The sequence below is a fragment of the Hippopotamus amphibius genome, chromosome 2 (assembly GCF_030028045.1).
Source record: "Hippopotamus amphibius kiboko isolate mHipAmp2 chromosome 2, mHipAmp2.hap2, whole genome shotgun sequence".
In the NCBI taxonomy this organism is placed as follows: Eukaryota; Metazoa; Chordata; class Mammalia; order Artiodactyla; family Hippopotamidae; genus Hippopotamus; species Hippopotamus amphibius.
In genome coordinates this window covers 37,214,826-37,242,152 of record NC_080187.1, presented here as the reverse complement: position 1 = coordinate 37,242,152, position 27,327 = coordinate 37,214,826, and the positions used below count along the sequence as shown (strand labels likewise).

Genomic DNA, 27,327 nt, shown 5'->3' with positions numbered 1-27,327 from the left:
GAGCTCATCATCTTCCTGAACTGCTTTTTGTCGTCTGCTTATATCTTTAAAAATTGTGGAGAATGTTTATTCTTACCCGAGTTTGACAAACTCATGTTGTTTTAACACGTTGGTGTTTGATTTTACAAAGAAATTATGGTAATTTTAAAATTTCAAAACCATAAATATTTTGTAATTTTTTTTATTAATAAAATTGATAAAAATTTTTTTGTAGCTTGTTCACCTTGATGAAGATTGTGTAACGGAACTTTCTGTACATCACAGAAACAACAGACAAACAATGGAGGATTTAATTTCACTGGTAAGAAATACAGCATGAATTTGAGAGTAATATCTTTTGTCTCATCATTGTTTTTTATTTTATCAGTACAATAAAAAATAGTATAGCATTTTTCAAACCTATGATTTTATCACGGATGTAAATATTGCACATAGTTTATGTATATGTTTTCCATTCAATTCTTTTTCTAACATCTGCTGGGAATCCTTTTCAAAAGAGACTTATAGTGGAAAAAAAGTTAAGAAGCAGAACAAACGAGTCCAGAGAATTGACAGAGTTCCAGTTTTGACTACCTTAAATTCTCTAACATGGAACTATGATTCCGTTATAGAAATGAAGTGCACAAAGCAGTTTTCATTTTACCTAAAAGCAAACCCTATAGCCTCACATCACCCCCAACCTTATGAACCAAATCCCATGAAATCATTATCATGGTTTCTGGTGTTGGATCGTCTTAGCTCTTTCAGATGCTTACTCTCTGAATCATACTTGTGGTTTTTTTCTGGAGATAGAGGCACTCACAGCTGTCTCGTGAGTACATGATGGGCAGGGATCACACCCAACTTGGCTCCTGGTTCAGTACCTTTGTCTTTCATTACCTATGAATTGTATTTGTTTTATTCTCTTTTCTAACTTGAAAGGTAAAGGCCTTAAACAAAAAAAAATTTTTTTTAACTAACCAAAGCTTTGCTAAGCCATGTGATCTTTCAGTGAGAAGGAGATATAAAGGAATTCTTTTGAATGACACAATAAGTCTTTTGAGTGACAATTCCAGACAAGTGGAAAACAGAATGATAATTTACTTTTTCATGGAATGAAAGGGAATGGCAAGGGGAATTGCTGCCAGATATGTTAGGTCCTTAATCTTTTACAATGAAAATTTGAAGTTTTCATGTAAACAACTTTCATATAAACATGACTTTTTCTTTGGTCTGATCTTTAATAGACCAGTTTTTGTTTTGTTTTTTTTAATAAATAGATAAATTTATTTATTTATGTATTTATTGGCTGTGTTGGGTCTTTGTTGTTGCACATGGGCTTTCTCTAGTTGCAGTGAGTGGGAGGTACTGTTCATTGTAGTGCATGGGCTTCTCAGTGCGGCAGGTTCTCTTATCGCAGAGCACGGGCTCTAGAGCACCCGCTCAGTAGTTGTGGCGCATGGGCTTAGTTGCTCTGTGGCATGTGGGATCTCCCTGGAGCAGGGATTGAACCCATGTCTCCTGCATTGGCAGGAGGATTCTTAACCACTGCACGGCCAGGGAACCCCCTGATCATCCAGTTTTAACAGTTATTAACATTTTGCCAATTTGCCAATTTCTGTATCCTAACACTGCCCTCCATCTGCCCTTTTTAACTAGGGTATTTCAAAGCAAATCCCACGTATATCAGGTCATTTTATCCAGAAAAACTTTTATACAAGATTCACAAACTTTTAAAATCTGAATCTTAGAAGTAACATACTCAGATCTTCAAGAATCATTGGGGAAAAAAGTCTTTAAAATAGTATCCTTTATGTGGTCTCTGCATATATTTTTCAAACTTAAAAGTGAAATGGAAATAGGAATTGTTTTCTTCTGATAAAGAAAACAAAATAATGAAGCATGATAGAGATTGGTTTTTGGTGTCACATCTCTCTGAAGATCTCAGTTATCCTGAAAGCTAGGCATGACCAACATTAAGAGTGTATGAGGAAAGTAATAGTTTTCTTCTTGTATACTTTCCCCTCATTCTTAAATGCCTGTTTATACTTACTTTCCAGTCCTAGGGATGAGTGGACAACATCTCAACCTTGCCTGAACATTGGACTCACCTTAGAACTTTAATCCTGATGCCTAAATCCCACCCCCAGAGATTATTATTTCATTGGTATGGCCTAAGCATCAGAATTTTCTTCCCAAAGGATTGCAATGTGTGTAGCCAAGGAGTTGAGAAGTACTACTCTAGATTCTTGCTCTTCAAATATGATCCAGGACCGGCAGCATCAGCATCACTTTGTGCTTGTTAGAAATGCAGAATCTTGGTCCCACCTCAGACCTACTGAATCAGAATCTGCATCTTAATAAACCCTAAGTGATTCATCTGTACATTAAAGCTCATGAAGCATTGGTCTAAGTCAGTGGTTCTCAACTGGGAGTGATCTTGCCCCTCAGGGAACAGTTTTCGTTGTCACAGCTGGGATGTGTGTATATGCTACTGGCATCTAATGGGTAGAGGCCAGGGATGCTGCTAAATATCCTAGAGTGCACAGAATAGCCCCTCGCCACCAAGAATTATCCAGGTCACCTCTCGATAGTGTTGAGGTTGAGAAATCCTGGTCTGGGTAGTCTCAGAGAATTCACATTGGTCCTAGATACTTTCCAGTTTAAAGAGCCTTATGAAAACCAAGTTTGAGGTCAGCCGTGGTCTGTTATACTTTTTTTCTGGCATCTTTACTTTTGGGGCTGGCTAGATAGGACAGAGAGAAATCAGTTTAATGTGATCTGTGCTGGGTATGGTGCTGACCTTTGTGTAAAGAGAAAGAATATTATTCCCAAACATTCAACTCGTGGAACTACTGCTTTTACATTATATACCTGAGCATTCTTAAACTGCTTTTTGATGTGGAAGTGAGAGTCTCTTGTGTGCTATGATTTTAAGCTATCTCATAGTCCTCTTGAGATTTCCTCCAGTGGTGCTAGAGCTTCCACCTCATTGCTTTCCTTACTTTCCCGCTCTTCTTCCAGCCCTGAGTGGCTCTGGATTGTGGAGCAGCTAGTCATCTGGGAGGGGAACTTCACGGAGGGTCACATGTGCACATGAGAACCTATAGACCAAGACAGATCCTTTCCCCTCATCCTTGCAATGCAAACACCCATGTATTCTGGGAGCGGAAGTTTAAAGATTGAGGGCCTCGGGAGCAAGGTCAAGGGAAGTATAGTGGGCCACTCCTCAATTTCTCAGACCCTCAGTCCTTTGACATTTGGCTTGCCTGAACAATAACTGGGGATTTTAAAATGTTTTTTTTGTTTCTAGAAATGGAACCTTCTTTACAACAGGTAAACCTGTTGCTTTACTTTCAGACATTTGACTTTCAAAAGAGGGAGTTGCTTAAAATATAAGGGAGACATTGGTTGTGTTAGACTTGGGGATTGGCATCACCTGGAAAGTGTAACTAATGCATTGACTTATCTGTTATTAAACACAGAACTCCCCTGTGCATCTTATCGTAATAAGGAGTATTCAATGGCTACGGCAAAAAAGTTATTAAAAAGATGCTTTTTTGCATAGGGAAATAGAGAGTTTCCAAGATGATTATAAAACTCCGAGGCATGTTTAGAAAACTCCACCTAAAACTCTTAGCGTCTTCCAGGTATTTTTTACAATGCCTGGGTTATGCCATTGTTGACAAGCAAGTGGCATCTTGTTTTTGAGCCATTGTCTCTAATCAGTTTATGGCATCTCTTTCAAAACTGCGGCTATCACACATGAGACCATGGATGTGGGAGGTGCAGAAAAAACCTTTAACATGGGAATTCCCTGGTGGTCCAGTGGTTAGGGAATTCCCTTTCACTGCCAGGGCCTGGGTTCAGTCCCTGATTGGGGAACTAATATTCCACAAGCTGTGCAGAGTGGCCAAATAAATAAATAAATAGATAAACAAAACACTTAATGTAGCTTTTGGAAAGTAGAGAGTGATTATAACTACGTAGTTTTCACCTAGTTTCCAAGTACCTTCTCCATGAAACCTTTTCTGTCCTTCCTTTCCCCCAGCCTATCTGGATTAAAGGCAACATTCCATGATAATTTATCACACTGCTATACTTCTTCCATTAGATTGATATATACATTATGTAAATTTCAAAGCATGTACTACATTGTGACCATCTAAAATGTTAACTGATAAAATTTATTAATAAAATCAGAGGTGATAGTAGACCTCTTGATCATGTACTTTGTGAGAGATACATAGCATAAAATACTATTCAGTATTAAAATTTAACACTTTTGCAGGGCAGAGAGTCTCGTAGTCTTAAGTACCTTATTTAAAAACTTTCAGTATTTATGTGGATTGAACAGACATGTTTACATCCAAGACTTCCTAAAACCTCACTAAAATAACCATAAAGGAATAAAAAGGCAAACAACTTACAGTGAAGAGAATAAAAGAGGAGACAAAAGAAATGTCAATAAAATTTTAGAAGTTATAGCTAAGTGGCAACTGACTTAGCATTTTGGAGAAAGCTGAAAGCAAAGTGCCTGCAGTGGGAAAAGGCAGTAAGCAAATTGATTAGAGCCCTGGAGCTCCAGAAAAGCTCAGGAATCAGAACCTCTAGGAACCTCTGGAGTCAGAGAATTGAGCACGGTGGAAACCAGGAAGATTGGTTGAAAGTCTGTATTAGGAGCAGTTAGACTGCTAGGTCCCTTTCTTTACCTTGTGCTGCCGCTTTTTTACCTCTTCCCCACTCCAACAGAAGATTGGAGACATTGAACAGGAGGCACTCTTGTACCAGATGCAGCTCAGGTGGGGGCGATGAGCCATTCTGAAATGGATGCATTTGACACACATATTCCTCTTACTGAACAGTGAACTACTACCTCTCTAACTCCCTTCCCTATTCAACTCTGAGAATGCTGGGACCCGGATTTTATCCTAATTGCAGTGGGGTTGAGGAAAATACTGGGAGACTCATCTCTAGGGAAAAGCCAAGAGAAAAGACCTACTCTGCCAATGGTTGGGAGTTCAGGTTCCTGTTCACCTTAGAGAGACGCCCCCAAGGTAATGAACAACCCCAAATTACACAGAGTTTTAATTAGCTGTGTAGTATACTCTTTGTTTTCAAATAGAGACAGACAGCAAAAGATCACCAGACCTTTGAGGATGGCATCTAACATGAAAGTCAAAGATCAAAACAAATGGAGTGGGGGAGAAAAGGAAGAAAAAGTAAAGATACTCAGAAAAAAACAGGTAATTCAGGGAGTGGAAGAAAATGGCTCAGAAACAATAATTACTATTCTTTGAGATAAGAGAAGCTATTTCTTTTTTGAAATAGGAATAAGATGACTAAAAACAAACAATTTAAGAGATAGCTCTTGAAGATTTAAAATATGACCACAGAAATGAAAAGCTCAGTAGACACGTTTGAAAATGAAGTTAATGTGAAAATCTTTCAAAAGTAGAACCTAAAGACAAAGAGCTGCACAAAGAGGAGAAAAGGGGTAAGAAAGGTCCAACATACACATAGTAGAAGTTGCAGGAAAATAAAACAGAGAAGAAGGAGAGGAAGGAAACCGTCAAAAAAATAGTACAGGAAGAAATATTCCAGAACTGAAAGGTATGACTTTCTAAAAATGGAGGAACTTAACTAGGGCTTGGCAAAATGGGTGAAAATAGATCCTCAGAAAGGCCTATTTTAGTGAAATTTCAGAAAACGGGGGGGGGGGGATGGAGATTCAAAAAGTTTCTAGAGACAAGAAACAAAAGGTCATACACAAGGGCATGGAAATCAGAAAGACTAGATTTTTTGATAGCTGTACTAAAAGCGAGAAGACCATGAGATAATGCCTTCAAAGCTGTGAAAATTATTGTCAACCTAGAATTCTGTACTCAGCCAAACCAGAATAGTGTGCAGATAACATATAGTCATTTATCAGACATGCAAGATCTCAAAAAATTTACCTCCCATTCATCCAGCAGTTGAAAGGTTAATATTTGGCATGGCAGGCATTCCCCAGGACCACTACTCATCTTTTGGCCTCTGTTCTGATTGATTGATGTCAGGGTACCAATTAAATATTTTGGACATTATCTTTACTTAGTTGTGAAGATTATTGACATAACCATAAAAATGTAAATGTTGATTTAACTAAAAATTATGATAAAATTATAGTAGGAGGATGCAGGGAGGAGATGTGTGGAGGGGAAGGAAGGAGTTGTAGTAGAGCTAAATTCTTATTTTCTATAGTAAGAAATCTAGAGATGATATCTGAAGCTTAAAAATAATTAAAGCTGTATAAGCAATTAATTTAAAATTATAGAAAAAAATTACCTGAAAGTGTTAAAAAGTGGTGCCTTTTAGGGAATGGAAATTGTGTGTGGGGGGGTTATGGTGTAGGGGTTTGCTGTTTTTCATTGTATGCCTTGGAAAGGTAAAAAAAATTTATAAACCCTGCATGTCTGTGGCATTGAGGAAAAAAGATAATTTAAAATAGAACATTATTTCAAAAGCAAGTTTGGTCTTCTAAACAACTTTTCTTTCCCTCCAGTGGCAGTATGATCACCTCACAGCTACTTATCTTCTGCTCCTAGCCAAGAAGGTTAGAGGAAAACCGGTTCGTTTAAGGTTCCTTTCTTCCTGTGGACAAGCCAGCGTGACTCCAGTCACAAACATCAAGGTGAACGCTAAAATCTTTTGTGTGAGTGCCTCCTGCTCTTGCCGTGTGCCCGCCCTGTCCGTGAGTGCATACACGCCAGGAAAGTTAGCTTTGCTGGTGTTAGGGACCCAGACGCAAGCCATTTTGTGATTTAAATATTTTTAATGAGGAAAATGGGAAATCCTGAACTTGAACACTAAAATTTTGAATGTCTACATGGCATTAAAAAAAAAAAATTTCTTCCCTCCCTTCTTTTTTTCCACAAAAGTAACTCCTGATTACGGTAGAATAATTTTAAGCCATAGATAAGCTAAAGGAAAATAGAATTTACTTATAAAGCTACTAACCACCTATAAATAAAATAGTTTATATTTTATTGTGTCTTTCCAGTCTTTTTTTAGTATGCTTGTTTATATAATTTATGTAAATTATAGAACATATTATACTTTATATAATGTGAAGTATTTCAGTGCATATTTTGATACTCATTTATGTTAAGGGTTTAGGTTGTTTGTTTTGAGCAGTAGCTGTAGCTCATGCAACTCACATTCCTTGTATGAGTTATAACCGAGTTATTTTTTTCTATTTTGTTGTCTTTGTCTCATTTTCCTGTATCATGAACATTTAGAATGGTGGAGAAGGCTTATGTATTTGGAAGCACTGTGTCATTCCTTAGTGCTCACATTAGTCTCTGTTTTCTGTGTGATTCTTTGTATCTCCCATGGCTTAAAATTCTGCCTTCTGAATGCATTGCCAGATGGGTGTGGAGCTTTATAATATAATCTGCCCTCCATTAATTCAAGTTGCAGTTTAAATGTTTTTTCTTTTTTTTAAAATTTATTTATTTATTAGTTTATTTATTTATTGGCTGCGTTGGGTCTTTGTTGCTGCACACAGGCTTTCTCTAGTTGCTGAGAGCGGGGGCTACTCTTCATTGTGGTGTGCAGGCTCCTCATTGTAGTGGCCTCTCTTGTTGTGGAGCACGGGCCCTAGGTGTGTGGGCTTCAATAGTTGTGGCACATGGGCTCTAGAGCACAGGCTCAATAGTTGTGGCACACGGGCTTAGTTGCTGCGTAGCATGTGGAATCTTCCCAGGGCAGGGCTCGAACCCATGTCCCCTGCATTGGCAGGCGGATTCTTTACTACTGCGCCACCTAGGAAGTCCAGTTTAAATGGTTTTAACACTGGGAAACTGTACTTTTCTTATTCTCAGAGAGAGGGAGTTGGCCCTCTTCATGGAGTCCAGTATAGCACAAATGATTACATGAGTGAGGTGATATTTTCCTTTAGATCTCAAAACTCTGTTTTAAAAAAATGTTCAAATGCCACCTCTTTCATCATCTTTTGTTGAACACTCCCCCCGACCGCCCCTGGCAATTCCTTTAACAGCTCACTTAGACCTCTCCTTCTGGCACTTGTCAATCACCTGCTGCAGGTATAGTGGGTCTCTTGTCCCCGCCAGACCTAACTTGTCTTCCTTCTCTCCGTAGTTGGTCTTTTGACCAAATTAAGAACTAAAAGTGTTAGTGGAAGGGGCTGAAATCTATGAAGTGAGATAATCTTATTGCTGGGCTGTTTTTCTAGTCTGTTCTTAGAGAGTTGTACTGGGCTGGTGAATATCCCATGCCCAGGCAGATCTTTTACCCACGGACTCCGTGAGTCATCCTGTCCCTCACCCTGCTCACAGGGCGAACCCTTTAAAGTCTCACACCAATATCAACATCTTTGGGTCCAGGAGGACACAAAAATATAAACTTTGCTTCTGATCAAGGTAATTTCAGAAAGATATTAGATACCTCCATACTTAGAATAAACCTCAGCTAAATTTTAAGGTTTATGACACTTTGGTTAAAAGGTCTTAGACACTTTCCTAAGCCATTAGATTTTCTTACATCTGGATTGGTCTGGTCTCAATTCATCTGTATACATGAGTCATAGAGTATCCAAGTAGAAGTGATCTGGGAAGATACTTACTCTTATCTTCCCTCTAATGAGCATTTACCTAATAATTTAATTATTTGGGCTTTTATATTATTGAGCCAGTCTTTATAGCCAATAAAGAGACATTTTAATGACAAGAAATGAAGTAGAAATCAAATTTTGCGTTTTTTTTTTTCTGGTCTTTAAGCAACTCACTAAGGCTTGAAGCAAGCTATATAGACTCTTTGTGCTATTCTCCCCCTTGATGGAATGACTGTTTTTTCTCCGGAGTGTTGTTTATAAGAAATTAAGTAATTCTGAACTGTTAATCAATAGATGACACTTTCAGTGAAACAGTAATACAGTCTGACCTGAGAATCACAAAAGACCACACGTCATCAACATCATTAGCATTTTCAGGCCTCGTGCTAGCTCTCGGGAAACATCTGCACAAAGGGTAGTGCTTGCTGTCTAACAGTTAAGCTGAGGCAAGACATACATGTAGCTAACACTACATCACAGTAGATGGTGGGTGCCAGGTAAGCACTAGAGGTGTGCGGTAGGGGCTTTAGAGGATGGAAGGGATCACCATGGGTGATCCAAACTGGATCCGTAGTTAAGTTTAGGAAAATGGAAAAGAAGGAACACAGAATTCAGAGCAGGATAAACGGAATTAGCAGAAACTCAGGCACCTAAATGTGCTTGATATATTCTTTTGTCAGTGACTAGATGAAGAGAGAGAATGGGTGATCTGGAAGGGTAGCCGAGAGCTAGATTGTAGAGAACCTTGAAATGCCAGATCAGAGAGTTAGACTTTATGCTATAGGTAATGGGAAACTGGATTTTTGAGCAAAAAGACATGACAAGTCACCAACATGACTGATTTTCAAAATTCATCCAGTTGTATGTAGCATTGTTCAGTCAGGGATGTGAATGTGCTTTTACTCTCTGCTGCAGTACCCTGACAGCCTTTATTCATACAACACTGTGCTTTTCCCCACTGAGCACAGACTTAGCTTTAGTATTTTTTGCAGCCTAGCACTCCATGTGGCTGGTTCTAGTTGATGGTAATTGACAACCCCAGAGAACTCTGTCATCCCTGGTTGAGAGGGTGGGAAGATTGGTGGCAGGGACCATATTGTCCATTTGAATAGTTCAGGGATGAGAGGATTTGTCCTTGAATCAGAAAATTAGAAAAGAAAGGATGGAGTGTAAGAAATTCAAGTACAGTTGCCTAGCCAGGCTAACTAGATGTTGAAGGAAAGGGAAGGAGAGGAAAATAAAAAATCCAACTATACTCCATAGTCTTAGAATTTAGGGTGTCTCTAGTGTACCCCTCGTTTATTGAGGGGGAAAAATAAAGGAAAATAAATGACTCTGGTGGTATTGTTAGCATAGAACCCCAAATATCCTGTCTCCAGGAGATCTTTCATAAGGCTAATTTATTCCTAGTAGAAATTGCTAACTACTCAGTATGTTCTTGCAACCAAGAAATGTGTATTTCATCTTCTACTTTGTCAGAGAGTTTCTTATTTATAGATTTGCAAAGGAGTTATTTGTCTGGTTCTACTTTGTCAGAGAGTTTCTTATTTATAGATTTGCAAAGGAGTTATTTGTCTGGTTCTATAATGATTATCTGATAATGATAAGCTACGTAGATTACTACATAATATAAGAATGTTCCATGGCATCTTGTTTGAGAGTCAGAGATTCTCATATCTAATAATTTTAATTAAGAAATTTTGACTTCTTGTTTTCTGTTTTGGATGGTGAGCTCTGTCAATATACTCTCTCTCATTTGTTTCTGCTTTCAGGGCCTTGCCCTGTGCCTGTAATATATATACTCTTTTAAAATTGAATCATGGTGTTGTTTCTGAGTTCTTCTATTTTTGAATAGTCAAAGAATCTGAGTCTAGAAGATGTGATCACCAGTGATGAAAATTATGTAGCTGGATTAATAGACTATGAATGGTGTGAAGACATTTCATCAACAGGTGTGGCTACTCCACAAACACCACAGGTTGGTTATTTTTATTGCTATTTAAAATATCAATAGAATATGTTATCTCAATTATAAAAAAATATCTAGGGCTTAACATGAGATCTAATTTGTGCTTGCAAATTTAATGAATTCCTAAGCCACTGAAAATATTAATGGGAGATTATTGGAGTATAAATGAAAGGAAAGCCAATTATTTCCAAGTTGAGGAAAGCCAAGATTCCATTTTGGAGCACTTTACTGCACTTTTTTCCTTCCCTCCCCTTCTGTCCCCTCCCCTCCCATCCTCTCCTCTTTAAAAAATGAGGTATAATTTACATGTCCCTGTTGCTCCACAAACTTATCAGTACTTGATATTTTTTGTTATTTAATATTTTCTAATCTGGTGAGTGTAAAGTGATATCTCACTGTGGTTTTAATTTGTAATTTTCTGATTACTTGTGTATCTTTTCATATATTAATCAGCCAATGGTGTCTCCTGTTTTATGAAATGTTTTTTTTGTGTCCTTTGCCTATTTTTCTATTGGATTGTTTCTTTTGTTTCTTGTGGTATTGAGGAAGTTCTCAATTTCATTTTAATTCTAATCCTTTGTTGGTTTTGTGTTGCAGGTATGTTGTCTGTATTTGTCACTTATCTTTTTACTTTGATAGCAGAAGTCATTAATTTTAATGAGTTACAAGTTGTCAGTATTTCCCCTTATGGTTTGTAATTTTAGTGTCTTATAAAAGAAATCATTCTACAAAAGTCAGAAATGCATTCACATATATTGCTTCTAAAAGTTTTAAAGCTTTTCCTTTCACATTTAAGTCTTTAATCTATGGAGAATTAATTCTCTTTATGGTATGAGGTAGGGAATCAATTTTTTCCTCTTATAATCAGTTGTGCCAGGACCATTGAAAAGTCCCGTCTGTCTGCACTGATCTACAATGGCACTTCTATCATATATCAAGTTGTCATATGTAAGTTTGTCTGCTTCTGAGAAATATTTTGTTTTATTGGTTTATTTGCACCAACACCATGTCTTTTTTTTTTTTAGCTCTTTATTGGAATATAATTGCTTTACACTCTTGTACTAGCTTTTGAGGTACACCAAAGTGAATCAGCTGTATTTATACACATATCCCCATATCCCCTCCCTCCCGCGACTCCCCTCCACCCTTCCTGTCCTAGACCATATGTCTTATTTCTTTAGTTTTATAAAATTTCTTTTATTTGGTTGGCCAATTTCCTCCCATCTTATTTTTCTTTAGGAATGTCCTGACTATTCTTGCTCCTTTGCATTTCCATATACATTTTAGAATCATTTTGATAAATTTTACATACACTTAAAAATTGAAATTACATTGACTCTGAGATTCAATTTGGGAAAAATTGAAGTCTATACCCTCAGATCCCCCTATCTGTAAACACAATATACCTCTCCATTTATTAGGTCTTAGTTAATTGCTTTCAATAAAATTTTATAAATTTCTCCAAAAAGATCTTGCATATCTTTTACTAGATTTATTCCTGAGTACTTTTATTTTTTATTGCTAATTGTCTGATACTGGTATATAGATATGAAATTGATTTTTGTGTATTGGTCTTATATTCAACAACTTTCCTAAACTCTTTTAAATTCTTATAGTTTGTATATTCTTTTGAGTGTTGTAGAAAATTGTATCATAAATGGATGACAGTTTTGTTACTTCCTTTCTCATGCCTTTAATATCTTTTTATTGCAACACCTAGTAGTCCTAGCAGTGTAGCAGGCACTTCTGTTCTTCCCAATTGTAGAATGATGCTTCTAATATTTTATCATTAAATGTGATGTTTGTTCTTTCTTTTTCCCTCCACTTTCCCCTCCCTGTTTTCCTTCCCCTTATCCTTCTTTTCCCTCTCTCCCCTCTGTGCCACCCACCCCATATTTTTCACATTAAGACATTTTTTTTCATCTAGTCCTGGTTTACTAAGGTTTGTTTAAAAAATTATGAATCTCTGTTGCAGAAAAAAAGAGTAGATAGAATTCCTCTATTGAGATAATCATCTGGTTTTGTTCTTTCCATTTGTTAATGTAGTATATGTTATATTAATAGATTTGATGTTAAACCAATCTTGGGTTCTTTAGATAAGCCCAGTTTGTCATGATGTATTACTATCTTTTTTATACATTGCTGGGTTTAGTTTACTAATATTTCGTTTAGGTTTTTTGCTTCTATGCTCTTAAATGAGATTGGCCTATTATCTTCTTTGTTATATGATTTTTTTCTTTTGAAAAATTTAATTTTATTATTATTAATACATAAGTAATACTGAGTACATTCATCCTGTAAAAAATTCAAGCAGAATGGAACTATGTTGAATAAAGAGTGAAAGGCTCTCTTCCACTGTTCTTGCATCCCATCCTATCTTATATTGATTGTATCTGATTGGCATTAAGTTTATAACTAGTCTTTTAAAATGACTTGAGACATTTTTTTTTTAATTCTCTGGAATGGTTTTTAAGAGCTATTAATTATATTATCTCGAATGCATAATAGAACTTATTATGTAACTATCTGGGCCTGGAATGTTTCTGTGAGAAGCTAATCAACTACTGACTCAATTTCTTTTGTATATATAGGACTACAGAGAATTTCAATTTCTTTTCATCTGTTTGGTGAATTTTTTCTAGTGTCCATTTCATATAAGTTTTAAAATGTTTTGGCATAAAATCATCAGGAGGATATTCTGATCTTGTTAATATCTAGGTATCTGTGTTTATGTCCCCTTTTCATTGCTTAAGTGTATCTGTTTATTTGCAGCTCTTTCATTTTTTGGGTCAGTCTTACCAGAGTTTTGTCAATTTTATTAGTCTTTTCAAAGAACCAACTTCCGGCTTTATTGATTCTATTATATTTTTGTTTCCATTTTGTTATTTTCTGCCTTTATTTTTCTATTAGACCAGTGTTGTTAAATTCTGTTGTTAAATCTTCTACATCCATACTAATTTTTTGTCTGCTTTACCCATAAATTTATCTGCTTGAGAGTGGGACATATTAAAAATCTTCTAATGGGATGGTAATTTGTAATTTTCTTCTTGTATTTCTATTTTTGCTTCATATACATATGTATGAAGCTATATAATTAGCATACAAGTTCAGAATTTTTATTCTGGTGAATTGAACCTTTTATCACTTATAGTGATCATCTTTATTACTAGTTATGTGTTTCTTCTTGAAGTCTATTTGTTTCTCTGATATTAAGATAGCTATATTGATTTTTTGGTTGTTATTTGCCTGGTTTATATTTTTTATCTTTTTATTTTCAACCTTTCATGCCCTTATATTTTAGGTATCACTCTCTCTTTCTTTTTTAAAGATTTTAAATGACTTTTTTGAAGTATAGTTGATTTACAATGTTGTGTTAATTTCTGCTGTACAGCAAAGTGATTCAGTTATACATATATACATTCTTTTTCATATTCTTTTCCATTATTGTTTATCACAGGATACTGAATATAGTTCCCTGTGCTATAAGTAAGGCCTTGTTGTTTATCCATTCTATGTATAATAGTTTGCATCTGCTAATCCCAAACTCCCAATCCTTCCCTCCTCCACTCCCCCTAGGTATATCAACATATAGCTAGATTTGGTATGCAAACTGAAAACCTTTGTCTTTCAAGTTGAGAGCTTACAAAACTTATATTTATTTTGATTACCAATGTATTTATTGTGTATCTGCCATCTTATTTTGTGTTTTCTATTTGTCCCACCTTTTCTGCATTTTTTCCTTTATTTCTTGTCTTTTATGTTAATTTTTCCCTTCATTCCATTGGTTTTTATTTTAATATTTACTCTAAACTTTTAACATGCTATTTAATTTAACCAAATATTCAGTTAATCTGTATCTTTACTTTTCTTCTAAACATATGAAATCCTTAGAACACTAATCTCTGATCACCCTCTCTTAGATTATGTACTATTGATATGTCAGTATTTTACCTACCTTTTTTTTTTAAATTTTCATTTTGAAATCTTTATGTATTCACTGAAAGTTACAAAAGTAGTAAACGAAGGTTCCGTGGACCTTTCACTTATTCTTCCCCAGTAGTTACATCTTGCATAACTATGGTACAATTTTTTTTTAGCTCTATACATTTTTAATTTCATAAATTACATATTATTTTTAGAATGTAATACTATCAATATTTGTTTGATTGATTCACATTTTCTTTTGTTTACTTACCCTTCTTATCTCTCAAACCTTCATTCTGAAATTATTTTTCTTCTTCCTAAAGTACATCCTTTAAAAATTCCTTTAGTAGAAGTCACAATTGATGGCAAACACTTTCTAAATTAGCTAAAATTGTCTTTCTTTCACTTTCATTTTTGGAATGTAGTTTCCCTGTGTATCGATTTCTAGTTTATCAGTTATTTTATGTTCTGCATTTTGAAGATATTATTCTGCTCTCTTATTGCTTCCGTTAACCATTGAGAAATCAGTGTCGTCAGGTTCCTTCCCAGTTAGTTTTTTCTCACTGGTTCTTTTTAGGGTTTCCTCTTTGTTTTTGGTGTTCTGCAATCTCATCGTTAAGGCTACTGTCTCTGTGGGTAGTGTCCTCTAGAGTTGTACAACCTGGTAAATATAGATCTGAATTTCTTTTTATCTTGTTTATGATTCATTGTGTTTCCTATACTTGAGGATTTGTATCTTTAATCAATTTTGGAAAACTCCTTCAATAATTGCTGCTTATTCATTGTCTTTATTATCTATCGCTGGAACTTAGAATAGATATATGTTAGACCATTGAACGTCATTTTCCATTTATTTTAAACTCTCTTTCATATATCCCATATCTTTCTCTTTGGACTGCGTTCTGGATCATTTCAGATTTATTTCACATTCACATTCTTTTTTTCATTTCTATCTAATCTGCTATTTGACGTCTATTGAATTTTTCATTTTTATCATTACGTTTTTCGTTTCTAGAGATTTTTGTTCTTTTTCAAGTTGGCTTTAATACTCCTTTTCATGTTTTCAATTTCTTTTATTTTAAATATATGAACATATTTATGCTCTGTACTTGATAATTTTAATATCTGACATCTTTACGAGTCTGATTCTTTTGTTTATTTTTTTCTGCTGACTTTTGCTCATAGTGTTTGTATCTTTGGGGATTTTTTTTTTATATCCTCGTTTTTCTTGAAACTCTGTGGGAATGCTTTGAGGCTTGGATTAAGGATTGGGGTCTTGGGTTGATTTGGATTGAAGCTTTTCTTTCAGATAGGAATTGTGTTTGCTTCTGTCACGTTCTTGGAACACAACCAACTTAAGACTAGGACTACTTTAAATCACATTCTAGACTTGAAATTTCTGGGGACCATGCAGGTAGTATGAATTTGGGCTCCAAACCTGTGTGAAAACTGTCCTGTGGCTACTTAAAAATTATGAAAGGAAACTGTCTTTTCTCCTCCAGAACCATGGCCAGGACAGACAGGTTTTCTTGCTGACTCCTTTGCAGGGCAGGTTTATATTTAATTCACCTTTTCATTTTAGTTATAGCCCCTCCTGGCTTTACATGGGAGCTTTGGCTCTAATTTAGCACCTTGCACGTGTCTAATCTACTCCTGCAGTAGATTATCTGAGAGAGTAGGTAGATGCCCTTAGGGCAGCAGACAGTTTCAGCCTTGATTACATCTCTGGATTCATGCTCCTGTTTTTAGTTTGGCCTCTGTGGATTTTCCTATCTTTTTTGCAAGCTCAACCATAAATTTAAAAGGATTAAAACATGTTTTCTATCCAACATTTCTGTTAGAGTATTTTAACATGGCTTTTCTGTGCCTGTCACTGACTAAACTTTTATTTCTTAGTACATATTAGAGACGAACTGGCAGTTTAGGTATGGGAAGAAATTCTTAGGGTTTTATATGTGGCCATCCTCAATTGCCTAGAATCTGGGTATGTTTGATTAAACACGGCCTGAAACATGTTGAAATTACCTGTCAATAGAACAGCCTAAAGTGATCTACGTGTGCTAAAGAGAACTGAATATACATTTTCAAATTTCCTGGTATTGCCAATAATATCCTTTTGATAGTGTTTCATTTTAATAAAAGTGGTGCAGGGTAATTTGCAAATGATTAAGGCATGTTGTAAAGAAATTGACTTTTCTTCTTCAGTGTGCTTTATCCAGTAACTTTTTTTTTCCAGTTTGCCAAGCATTGGACAGAATCAAATGGTCTGGAATCTAAATCATTAACTCCAGTATTATGCAGAGCATCTGCCAATAAATTAAAGAACAAAGAGAATGTATATACTCCAAAGTCTGCTGTAAAGAATGAAGAGTGCTTTGTATTTCCTGAGCCAAAGACTCCAGTTAATAAGAACCAGCATAAAAGAGAAATACTCACTACACCAAATCATTACAGTACACCCTCAAAAGGTATTTGCTGTGAGATTAAGCAGTGGTAAAACATCTTGAAATTCCTTCTTCTCACCATGCTAAGTAAACATATAGCAGGTCAGAAATGGCTAGCATTGCACTCAGGAATTGCTAGGAGAAGCCAAGCTGCTTTTTAAGTATATGTTATTTGCATTAGTTGAAATGAAAGCATATTAATCACCTTTGAATTTTTCTCAGATGATATTAAGTTTTTCTTTCCCACATTTCTAGAGTTGAATCGTAGCATCATAGAATATCAAAGCTGAAAGGCAGTGAGAGCTGATTTAATCCACCTGCCCTTTTCACAGCTGAGGAACCTGCGACTCAGATGAGTGAAGTGATTTGCACAAGGTCATACGTCTGGGTTTAGGCTTTGCTTGCCCCTCTGTCCCCAAGTAGAATGACTACACTGAAGTCTCTGCTGCGCGCTTCTTACTCGTTTGGATCTCCAGTTCTGGTGTCTGATCCTGCTTTGCCTGTTGCATTACTGCCCATGCTCCAGCAGACAGGGTAAATCCTGATGCCCTTCCAGATATCTATAGCTATGTCCATATTACAGCTCTCTCATCTCCCTTGATTTCCTCTTCAGCTTAATCATCACCAGTTGTTTAAGCTGTTTCCTTTGTGACCCCTAGTGTTTTGGTTGCTGGCCTTATCTGGGTACATTCTGTGTTGTCACTCTGTTTAACACATAGTACCTGGAACTGAACCCAGTTTTCTAGTACCACGTCTCACCAGGATAAGACAGTAAGTGTCAGGAGAGTAGAGACCCTGTCTGCCTTGTTTACTGCAACATGACATAGTACATGTCTGGGGCCATACTTGGTGTCTTGAACCCAGTAGGTGCCTAGTGCTTGCTATGCAGTGGGGGCCATTTCTGTTGAGTGAATGAATAAATTAGAGCCTGAAGGGATTTTATTTACTGTGATCTAGTCCTTGTCACTTTAAAGAAGTGACACCTAAACTTTATTAGTTTTCTTTCCAGCAATTGTGACCTACTCTTGTGTTAAGATCTTAATGAACTGACACTCTGAAACGCTGCCTTGTGAAGGGCTGCTCACCCACTTCCTGCTTCCAGTTTGCTAAGGAGGCTGATTGCCAGTTCCAGAGGCTAGTTCTTATACATAAAGATATTATGAAACACTTGGTCACCACCAGGGAAGTCCCTCTTTTTTTGAAATCTTATATTTATTATAAGGTGAATGTTATCTCTAATTGGTGTACTTTTAGATCATGAACAAAAAGTTAACTAATCAGTAGTAATCAGATTTGTTAATGCAGGTTTGTCACAAACTATCTGGGATACAAATACCTTACTAGAATAAAACACCGAACTCTGGAATAGGGAATATAAAAATAACCAAAGCTCACAGCGGACTGTTCTCTTTGCCTGCTAGGAGTCAAAAGGACTCTGAATTGAATCAACACCTCTCAATATCCATTAAAGGCATAACTACAGATTGACTTTTATGTATGGGAAGGAGCATCAGTAATCATGAAATATTATTTGTATGATATATTTAGATTTGTCATATGATATTTATAATAAAATCATAAGCATGGCCAGAGTTTTACAGTGAAGAAAAAGAAGAGCCACACATGTAAAGCAAAATGATTTTGTTTTTATTATAAATTTCACGGAAACAGTTCTTTAAAGAATTAGGGCTTAACATCACTGGGCAAATGATTACAATATTTCTGAGCAAATGAATGAGGTGATGTATGCATTATTTTTGTTTTTTGTTTTTTTGTTTGTTTGTTTGTTTGTTTGGCACACGGGCTTAGTTGCTCCGTGGCATGTGGGATCTTCCTGGAGCAGGGATCGAACCTGTGTCCCTTGCATTGGCAGGCGGATTCTTAACCACTGCGCCACCTAGGAAGCCCCAATGTATGCATTATTGATAGAAATTTTGAAACCATAACATGTCAGCTACACATGGTTTGTATTTGTTGTTTTTCTAATAGCTAAAAACCAGTGCCTGAAAGAGACCCCAGTTAAAACGCCAGTAAATTTGGCAGGAACAGAGAAGTTAATAACAGGTGTCATTAGCCCTGAGAGACGGTAAGTGGTCAGTTTTTTAGACTCTTTGATCATTAGTATATGTAACCGGATTTCCTTTTTTTGTATATGATAAAGCTAATTAAGGTAAACCATCATGTAGATTCCGTTGGGGACTGTAGGGATGTCTGTATGAACGTTGTCTGGGGCCATTACTGAGGCTACTGCCACTGCCTTTCTCAAAGTGGAATTGTGACACTCATCAGCAGTAGGACTGGAACCTTAATATACAGGCGGCTGGGAGGCCACGGCCCTGGTCCCAGCCACAGCTCCCGTGCTGAGGCTCATCTTTCCCTACACTTCTGCCAGTGGAGTTAGGCATCCACTAACAGACAGCTGTCGCTTAAATAGTAAAGATCCTAAAGGGTGCTTCAAATAAAGCCCATTCCTCTTGTACAAACAGTTCTGCAGTATAGGTGACCCTTCCTTGTCTTTTATAGTTATTTTTTTGAGCAGGTTCCATTTTGAAGACAATGATGGATTAGAATCAACTAGATATTAGATGACACTATGGTATTATTATTCATTTTCTTGATATCATAATGATACTGTGGTTATGTAGGAAAATGTCCTTATTCATTGGTGATGTATGCCGAACTGTTTCAGAGTGAAGGATTGTGATATCTTCTAATGGGTTACTTTGATGTACATATTTTTAATGTATTTATTACATATATGTAGAGAAAGCAAATGTGGCAAAATATGAACAGTTGTTGAATCTACAAGGATATGTGGGTGGTTATTATATTTTTTGTTCAACTTTTCTATGTATTTAACATAAAAAAAAAGGTAGGGGAAAAATAGTTTTGGCAGGTGACTTGGGGGAAGAGTGGTGGCTACATTTCAGTGGGAGATGGCTTTTGTGCTCCCTGAGGAAGAGTAAGATGGCCTTGCCTGGGCATACCTGAGTGAGACACACCTAACGGGCAGGACAAAAGCACCTCTGTGAGGGACCCAGTAGGTGGGAGTCCAGCTCTTACTCATGGGTTCTTTGGTTTTTTTTTTTTTAAGGTGCCGCTCGGTGGAACTCAATCTCAACCAAGTACATGTAGAGGATACTCCAAAAAGAAAAGGAACCAAAGTGTTTGGGAGCCTTGAGAAGGGGTTGGATAAGGTTATCACTGTGCTTACCAGGAGCAAAAGGAAGGGCTCTGCCAAAGACGGGCCAAGAAGACTAAAGGTAAGTGAACTGGAATTCTTTAACATGGATTTTAGAAGCTGTCTGCTAACTGGACTACCTTTTTTTGTTTTTTTTAAAGGAAAGTACTGAATGAATGAATTGATTAGTATTTTTTAAAAATATTTATTTAATTTATTTATTTATTATTTTTTGGCTGCACCAGGTCTTAGTGTCAGCACACAGGATCTTCATGGCGGCACGTGGGATCTTTTAGTTGTGGCATGTGGGCTCATAATTGTGGCATGTGGGCTTATTAGTTGCAGTATGCACGTGGGATCTAGTTCCCCAACCAGGGATCGAATCCAGGCCCCCTGCATTGGGAGCGCAGAGTCTTACCCACTGGACCACCAGGGAAGTCCCCAGATTAGTATTTTTAATTTACTTATTCATCCACTTAGCTAATACATATTTTTTGAGCACCTAAAATATACATGTTACTATACAGTGGGCTCTGAGACTACAGAGGTGAATTAGATACAGTTGCTTCTTTGGAGGAACAAATAACTAAAATTCAGATATTCAAGTTCGGGTAGGGTGATTAATCACAGAGGTAACATGGAGGTGGAGAAGCGTGGGGTGTATATAAGGAACTGCCTTAATGATGGGAACTTGAGCTCAGTTGTCCTATGTCTGGTACAGAGGAGAGTCCCTGACACACAGGTACCATTGCAGGCCTTCACAAAATATTTGAACATGTGGAAAGTTAATTTGGATTTGAGTGTGGTGTGTGTGAGGAAAATAGCAACAGGCCTGGAAGGTAGGCTTGCTAAGATGTTTGGACCTTACTTGATAGACCTCTGGTGTGCTTTTAAAGCATGTTTACTATGTCAGTGGTGTAGACAATATGTTTGGTGGGGATAGGAAAATGAAAAAGAAGTGATTAGTAGATATAAAGTACTTCTTACTCTCTTGGATTCTCTCTGAGCATTCATTCAAACATCTAATGAATGACATTTGTGTTTGGGGGAAGTAAGAGGTGAAGGGATGAATAAGACACAGCTCATGTCTTTGAGGAACTCATAGAGTGGCAGTGAAAACAGGCAGGGATGTTGCTCTGATCCACTGGGTTCATTGCTGTAATAAAAACATGTCCAAGAGACGTGGGGCCCAGAGGAGGGAAGAGTAGATGGTAGTGTTCCCCGTGATTTGGGGGCTGGGTCTGTGTTTAGTTTTTGCACTGAGTCTCACTTTGAGCAAACCTGGGCAGGTTTGGGGGAAGGAAAATGCTGAGCTGCTGGGTGGAAGGGTGCTTCAGGGAAGAATGTTCTGAGATCCCATTTATGTCCTGTCTTAACGTGAGAGAAAATATGGCTTCTCCATTAGTATTTATTGACTTGTTGGACTTAATATAATGCACTGGTGTTTTATGCTGTATGTGGCTGTTTATTAGGCATATTTTATCCTTTTATTCTGAGAATTCTCTAGTTGGAGACAGTTGTAAGGTATTTCAAACCCCAGTATTGGGATTACAAAAATCATAGTGTCATTTCTCTGAAAATATTAAATAAAGAAAATTAAGGAAACTTGTCTAATTATATACATCATTGAGAATCTACTAAGCGGTTATCAAATACTAATAGATACTATTATAAAAATGTTCACCTATGTAAATTATTTGGAACTTGAATGCATTTTTCAGTAGGAACTGCTGTGATATTAGTTGGCTTTAGATATTTCCCAGTGCTTCCAGGATGTAGGAGAAAAATCACAAGATTGGGAACGAGAAGCCTGGGTTGTAGCCTCAGCTTCATACAGTGTAGCTTGGATAAGTCATTTTACCTCTGACTTTCTCAATTTCTTTATTTGTAAAAATTGGGGATAATGTCTATCCTGGCAGCTTCCGAGAGCTGGGATATGTAAACAAGACTGTCTGTGTGAGTTGCTATATTGCATATGGAATGTTTTATTAATATAAGGTGTTCCAGTGTCAAGTATCATTATTATTGTTATTGCTGAGCATTTTAACCCCAATGTAGCAGAATCACAGTTCTAATTAGCACACATCTAAGATCTGAAGCTTCATCTAACTGTGGAGCTTTAACCCTTTCTGATGTTTTCAGTTTTTCAGAACGGAAGGACTTGCTTTAGGAGATTAGCCTCGTTTTTCCATCTAGTTCTTAAATTAAAAAAGTATAAGCTTACAGAAAAGTTAAAAGGATGGTACAAACGGACTTCCCTGGCGGTCCAGTAATTAAGACTCCGCGCTTCCACAGGAGGGAGCACGGGTTTGATCCTTGGTTGGGGAACTAAGATTTCACATGCCATATGGCACAGCCAAAAAAAAAAAAGGATGATACCAAGAACACCTTAGTTTTTTTAGATAGCAAATCATATGTAGTTAAGCCCTCTTTTAGGAAGCAATCTATAAAAATCTGAAATGTAAATAGATTAAATAGGATTACTTCTTTATTTTACAAAAGAATCACTTGAATTCTGATTTGAAAGTGTTCAGTTTGTTGTTATCTTGAAAAAGCCAATCTAATTTGGTGGAAAAGTCCTGGATTGGAAGCCAAGGGACCTGTTATAGCTATGCCACTTGTTCCTTTTAGAACTTGAAGCTGGGGTTCCTGAACTCCAGTCATTTGACAGTCACCTTCATTTCGGCATATCAGCATATCATCTGCACTGTTATTTATCTGGTACTTTCTTTATATGATGCATTTTAAAAACAGGTTTATAGAGGTATAATTGACATGCAATAATCTGCATATATTAAAAATGTACAATTAATATACTTTGGCATTATATATGTACCTGTGAAACCACCACACAATCAAGATGATTAATTTTTTTTTTCTTTTTTAAGCTCTTTATTGGAATATAATTGCTTTACACTTTTGTACCAGCTTTTGAGGTACACCATAGTGAAGATGATTAACTTTTAAAAAACTTGTATTTATTTAAAAGGAAACCATATGTCATTAGTTTTTTCGAATTATATTTTTCTAAATCAGATTGGAACAAATATATAAATATTAAAACAAAAGTATTTATCCATGTACCACTTAGAGTTATATTGTATAACTCCAGTTATAATTTGTATCACATTTTGGGAAACCCCATCTTAAGAAATTTGTATCTCTTCTTTGGGTCATAGGTTCTTAATTTGAAAACTAAGAGTTGGGTCTTTTCCAACCTCACAATTTTGTTATTTATAAAAAGAACTGAAATCTGAAAGACATAGAAAGTATAATTTTGTTTGACAGTGAAGGTACCACTAGGAAGGTAGGGATTTTTGTCTGTCTCCAGGACCTATTAAAACAGTTCCTGGGGGAGTTCCTTGGTGGCCTAGTGGTTAAGATTCTGAGCTTTCACTTCCATGGCCCGGGCTCAATCCCTGGTGGGGAACTGAGATCCCGTAAGTCATGCAGCGTGGCCAAAGAAAATAATAATAGTAAAAATTAAAAAAATAAAAATTTAAAAATAAAGCAGTGCCTAGCATCTAGTAAGCCTTCAATAAATAGTTGTTGAATGACTAGATGGATTGATACTAATTAGGAATGAAATTATTTCTGAGAATTATGCTGTTAGTGAATGAGAAAAAAATAACTTGACATTACTTTTTTAAAGGAATACTTGTTATTTCCATTCCTTCATAAAATTGTCATAGAATCACCTTCTGGGTTTCTATAAAGTTCCTTAAATAATCAAGAAAGAATTAAGGAAACACATCCAACTATATACAAGTGAAATTTTCTAGGGCATTTGTTTTCTTTTCTCACAGTTTACATTTCAGGAGTCTTTATCACAGTGTAAGAAGAGGGAAATAGGTAGAGCTCAAAGAGATAGACATTATTTAATATTTGTTTACTTATTAAAAAATTGGTAGGAGAGGATGATGCAAATATAAAAAGGGTGATATGGATGTAGTTACTAATAAACATGATTTCTCTAAGCTTTTCCAGTGCCATCTCAATCCAGCTTACCAAGAGTTGGCTGTAAATTCTTTCAGTGTTTTTCTAGAAATATTTCCACTTGAAATGGTACTATATTGAGGAGCTTGGGATCTGTAAACCAGGTAGGATGGTCTTTGTGTTGATCTAAGGATTTACTTCTCACCCCTTCTTTTTCTTTTTTAAGCCTCACTATAACGTGACTACAACCAGATTAGTGAATCCAGATCAACTCTTGAATGAAATAATGTCTATTCTTCCAAAGAAGCATGTTGACTTTGTACAAAAGGGGTAAGAAGCACACTTGCGTCTATTACTTGATGTCTTTTGAACTTTGAGAAAACATAGGTTGATTCCCCTCTCCCCTTATTAAAAAATATATTTCTCCCACCTCATTTTTCCAAAAAGCTTTTATGGTAGTGTCTGTGTTCATAATTTATTCTCTTTTGTCTTATATGAGCTATAGAAGATTTTTAAGTGCCCGTATTGTCACCACTTTCAAAGTTAGACTTTTCAAAATAGGAAAATCTGAACTTCTTCCAGCTTTCTTGTGTATCTTCTATTTTTCTTTGGTGCTCTGCTTTACAGTAATATTTATAAGTTGTAATCTAAATTTATGAGACACCTCAAGCAAATCAAGGGTATATATAGACTCCTTTATAATGTGCTATGTGACGGGACTGGTTTTCAGTACTTTAGAAAGATATTTCACCTTAGCTCTTCCCCCTGTTGAGTGAAGTGCCATCAGATCCTCCTTGGTCATGACCTCATGGTCTGGACAACCAGACCTCTTCTGGTTGCTTAAGATGTTCGTCTTTCTAAGCATTTCCACTTAGTTGTGTCTCTTTAAAATTTCATTATTAAAGCACAAACAAGAAGAGCCACTAATAGATTAACAAAAACATTTAAATGGAACAGTCAATATAAAGTAAGATTTTAAGAAACAGTCTTTAGCAAAAGTTACTTTTCACTATCTGTAAATGTTGGCAAGCGCTCCTTACGTGAACCCTGGCTTTCTTCTCAAGTCGTCGTTAGAGCACATCTAACTCTGACCTGTTCTGTACGCTTGGGGTTTATCCACAGTTTCAGAACCTCTCACCAAATCTATATTAGAAAGCTTTTGATTATTTTTCCTTCAGCATATGATCTATCAGATCACTAACTGGCTGTTGACTGATAATCTGTTCCTCGAACTTCCTGATCCACCAGAAGGTCTGCCTGGATCCTTTCTTTCTTTTTACCTTCTTTGTGACAAAGCAGAAGACCAAAAGCTAAATTCTTCAGGGGTGTGGTGTCACTAATCTCGGTTATATCCCATTACTGTCTTTTTCCAATGAGGAAGAATCACTTTCCATCTTCCCTATGACTAAACTGCTCTATGCTTCATCTTCCCATCAGGAACCTTAACTGCAGGGTATACCTTATGGCATTTCTGATATCAACTGCTTATTTTTAATAGATCAAGCCCTAAAAAACATAACTAAGAAAAAGAATATTTTCATACACCTTGTAATACATAACAGACACAAGTAATTTCTCCACATTCCTGTGGAACAGTGCCTAATCGTTTGCCCCTAAATATTTAGGGAACTGAAATTTAGAATTGATTCTGTTTTTTATTGTTTGTATTTATTGTCTGTTGAAGACCAATAAGACAATTGAATAAAACTAAAATATAATGTAAACAAATTAAAAGTTGATTTACATGAATTCAGTTTATGCAGCTTTGTAGGAACCATACCTATTTCTTAAGATATGTAAACTGGGTCTTTCCATTATCAGGGTAGTTAATGTGGCAGTTCTAATTATATATGCCATATGCTTCAACCATGGGAATGTACTGTCTCACTGGGCTTTTCTTTTATAACTCTGCCCTGAAGTGTTGTAACGATCATAACCTCTTATTTCTATTAGAGAAACATAAAAAACATGTGTCCTACTGACAGGTTGGTGGCTGCAGCTTTATTTATTATGAAAGACAGAAGTTTCTGATGAAGTGCACATAATAAAATATACTTAATCTTTCCTCTTTCCTTTATTGTGAACATTGCGGAAATGGCCTAATGTTCACAGATTACATCATTGAAAGACTTGCATGAAGGATGCCAGAAGATTTCTTGAGCATGAATGGCATGTATAGCTATGAAAAAAGGGCTTTTCTTTGGAGCAAGGGAGAATTCTGGTAAAGCCTTTTCTTCTTATTTCTTTTTTGAGATCTTGGTCCAGCTTTTGGAAAAACACCAGTCATACTCCATCACCAAAGCATAGCTAGGTCATCTGGAAACTGTAAGCAGTACTGTATTGCATAATATGAAATAATGGTTTATTTTCCCCACTGGCCTCCTAGAGACTTAGAACTCTCTTGTATTATACAGAATATTCGTGGTTCTCCTACTAACTGGCTTCTTATCTTGTTTTTCACAGCTATACACTGAAGTGTCAAACACAGTCAGATTTTGGCAAAGTGACAATGCAGTTTGAACTAGAAGTGTGCCAGCTTCAAAAACCCGATGTGGTGGGTATCAGGAGGCAGCGGCTTAAGGGTGATGCCTGGGTTTACAAGAGATTAGTGGAAGACATCCTGTCTAGCTGCAAGGTTTAATTGATGGATACTTTCCATCCTGCCTGATGAGTCTGGGTGTGATACAGCCTACGTGGAGCCTGGTGTGATTCGTTTGATTTTTAAAGTCCACTGGAACTACAAACTCGTTTCTAAAGAACTATCTTAAACACCAATATCTTTTTTGTTTTTAAACAAGAGATACTATTTTGTGGATGAATCTAAGGCAAGCCCATCTGTCATTATCTGTTTCTGTCTTTTTTAATCATATGCTTTGTATATTAATAACTTGACTTTCCTAGACTCACTTCCATACATGAATGTAAGCTCTTAACTATGTCTCCTTTTAATGTGTAATTTCTTTCTGAAATAAAACCATTTGTGAATATTGCAGGCTTCTCCTCTTCTTTGTATTTGATTTTGATCCAAATAAAACCTCAAATGGCTTCTTGACTATTAAGTAGAGACTATTTGGAGTATGTTTTATCTGTTATCAAATATGCCTTGGGCAGAAAAACAGATAAGAATTCATTTGCATAATTTTTTCCTGTCTCTGATTTAAGTAGGATTTATTGAGATCGTTAACTAAGTCACAGCTGTGGTTACTAGAGTTAAACAACACATTTAATATGTTGAATAAAAGAGTATTGACTTCAGTAAGTGTGTTCGGTCAACAATGAT

At 36.3% G+C, this 27,327-nt stretch overlaps 1 protein-coding gene across 2 annotated transcripts in view; it reads left to right on the top strand.

The window, feature by feature from the left end:
* Window positions 1-27,035, top strand: part of MELK (maternal embryonic leucine zipper kinase) — a 78,177-nt gene extending 51,142 nt beyond the window's left edge. Inside the window, exons 11-18 of one of the 2 annotated variants that reach the window (XM_057725111.1) lie at window positions 215-301; window positions 6,524-6,652; window positions 10,449-10,571; window positions 16,723-16,954; window positions 18,920-19,016; window positions 20,025-20,193; window positions 24,274-24,377; window positions 26,511-27,035. In XM_057725111.1, the coding sequence (XP_057581094.1) occupies window positions 215-301; window positions 6,524-6,652; window positions 10,449-10,571; window positions 16,723-16,954; window positions 18,920-19,016; window positions 20,025-20,193; window positions 24,274-24,377; window positions 26,511-26,688 (1,119 nt within the window). In that variant the 3' untranslated portion in view covers window positions 26,689-27,035. The remainder of the gene's footprint in view (window positions 1-214; window positions 302-6,523; window positions 6,653-10,448; window positions 10,572-16,722; window positions 16,955-18,919; window positions 19,017-20,024; window positions 20,194-24,273; window positions 24,378-26,510) is intronic. The other variant, XM_057725112.1, reaches the window with a different exon arrangement.
* The last annotated feature ends 292 nt before the right edge of the window (window positions 27,036-27,327 follow it).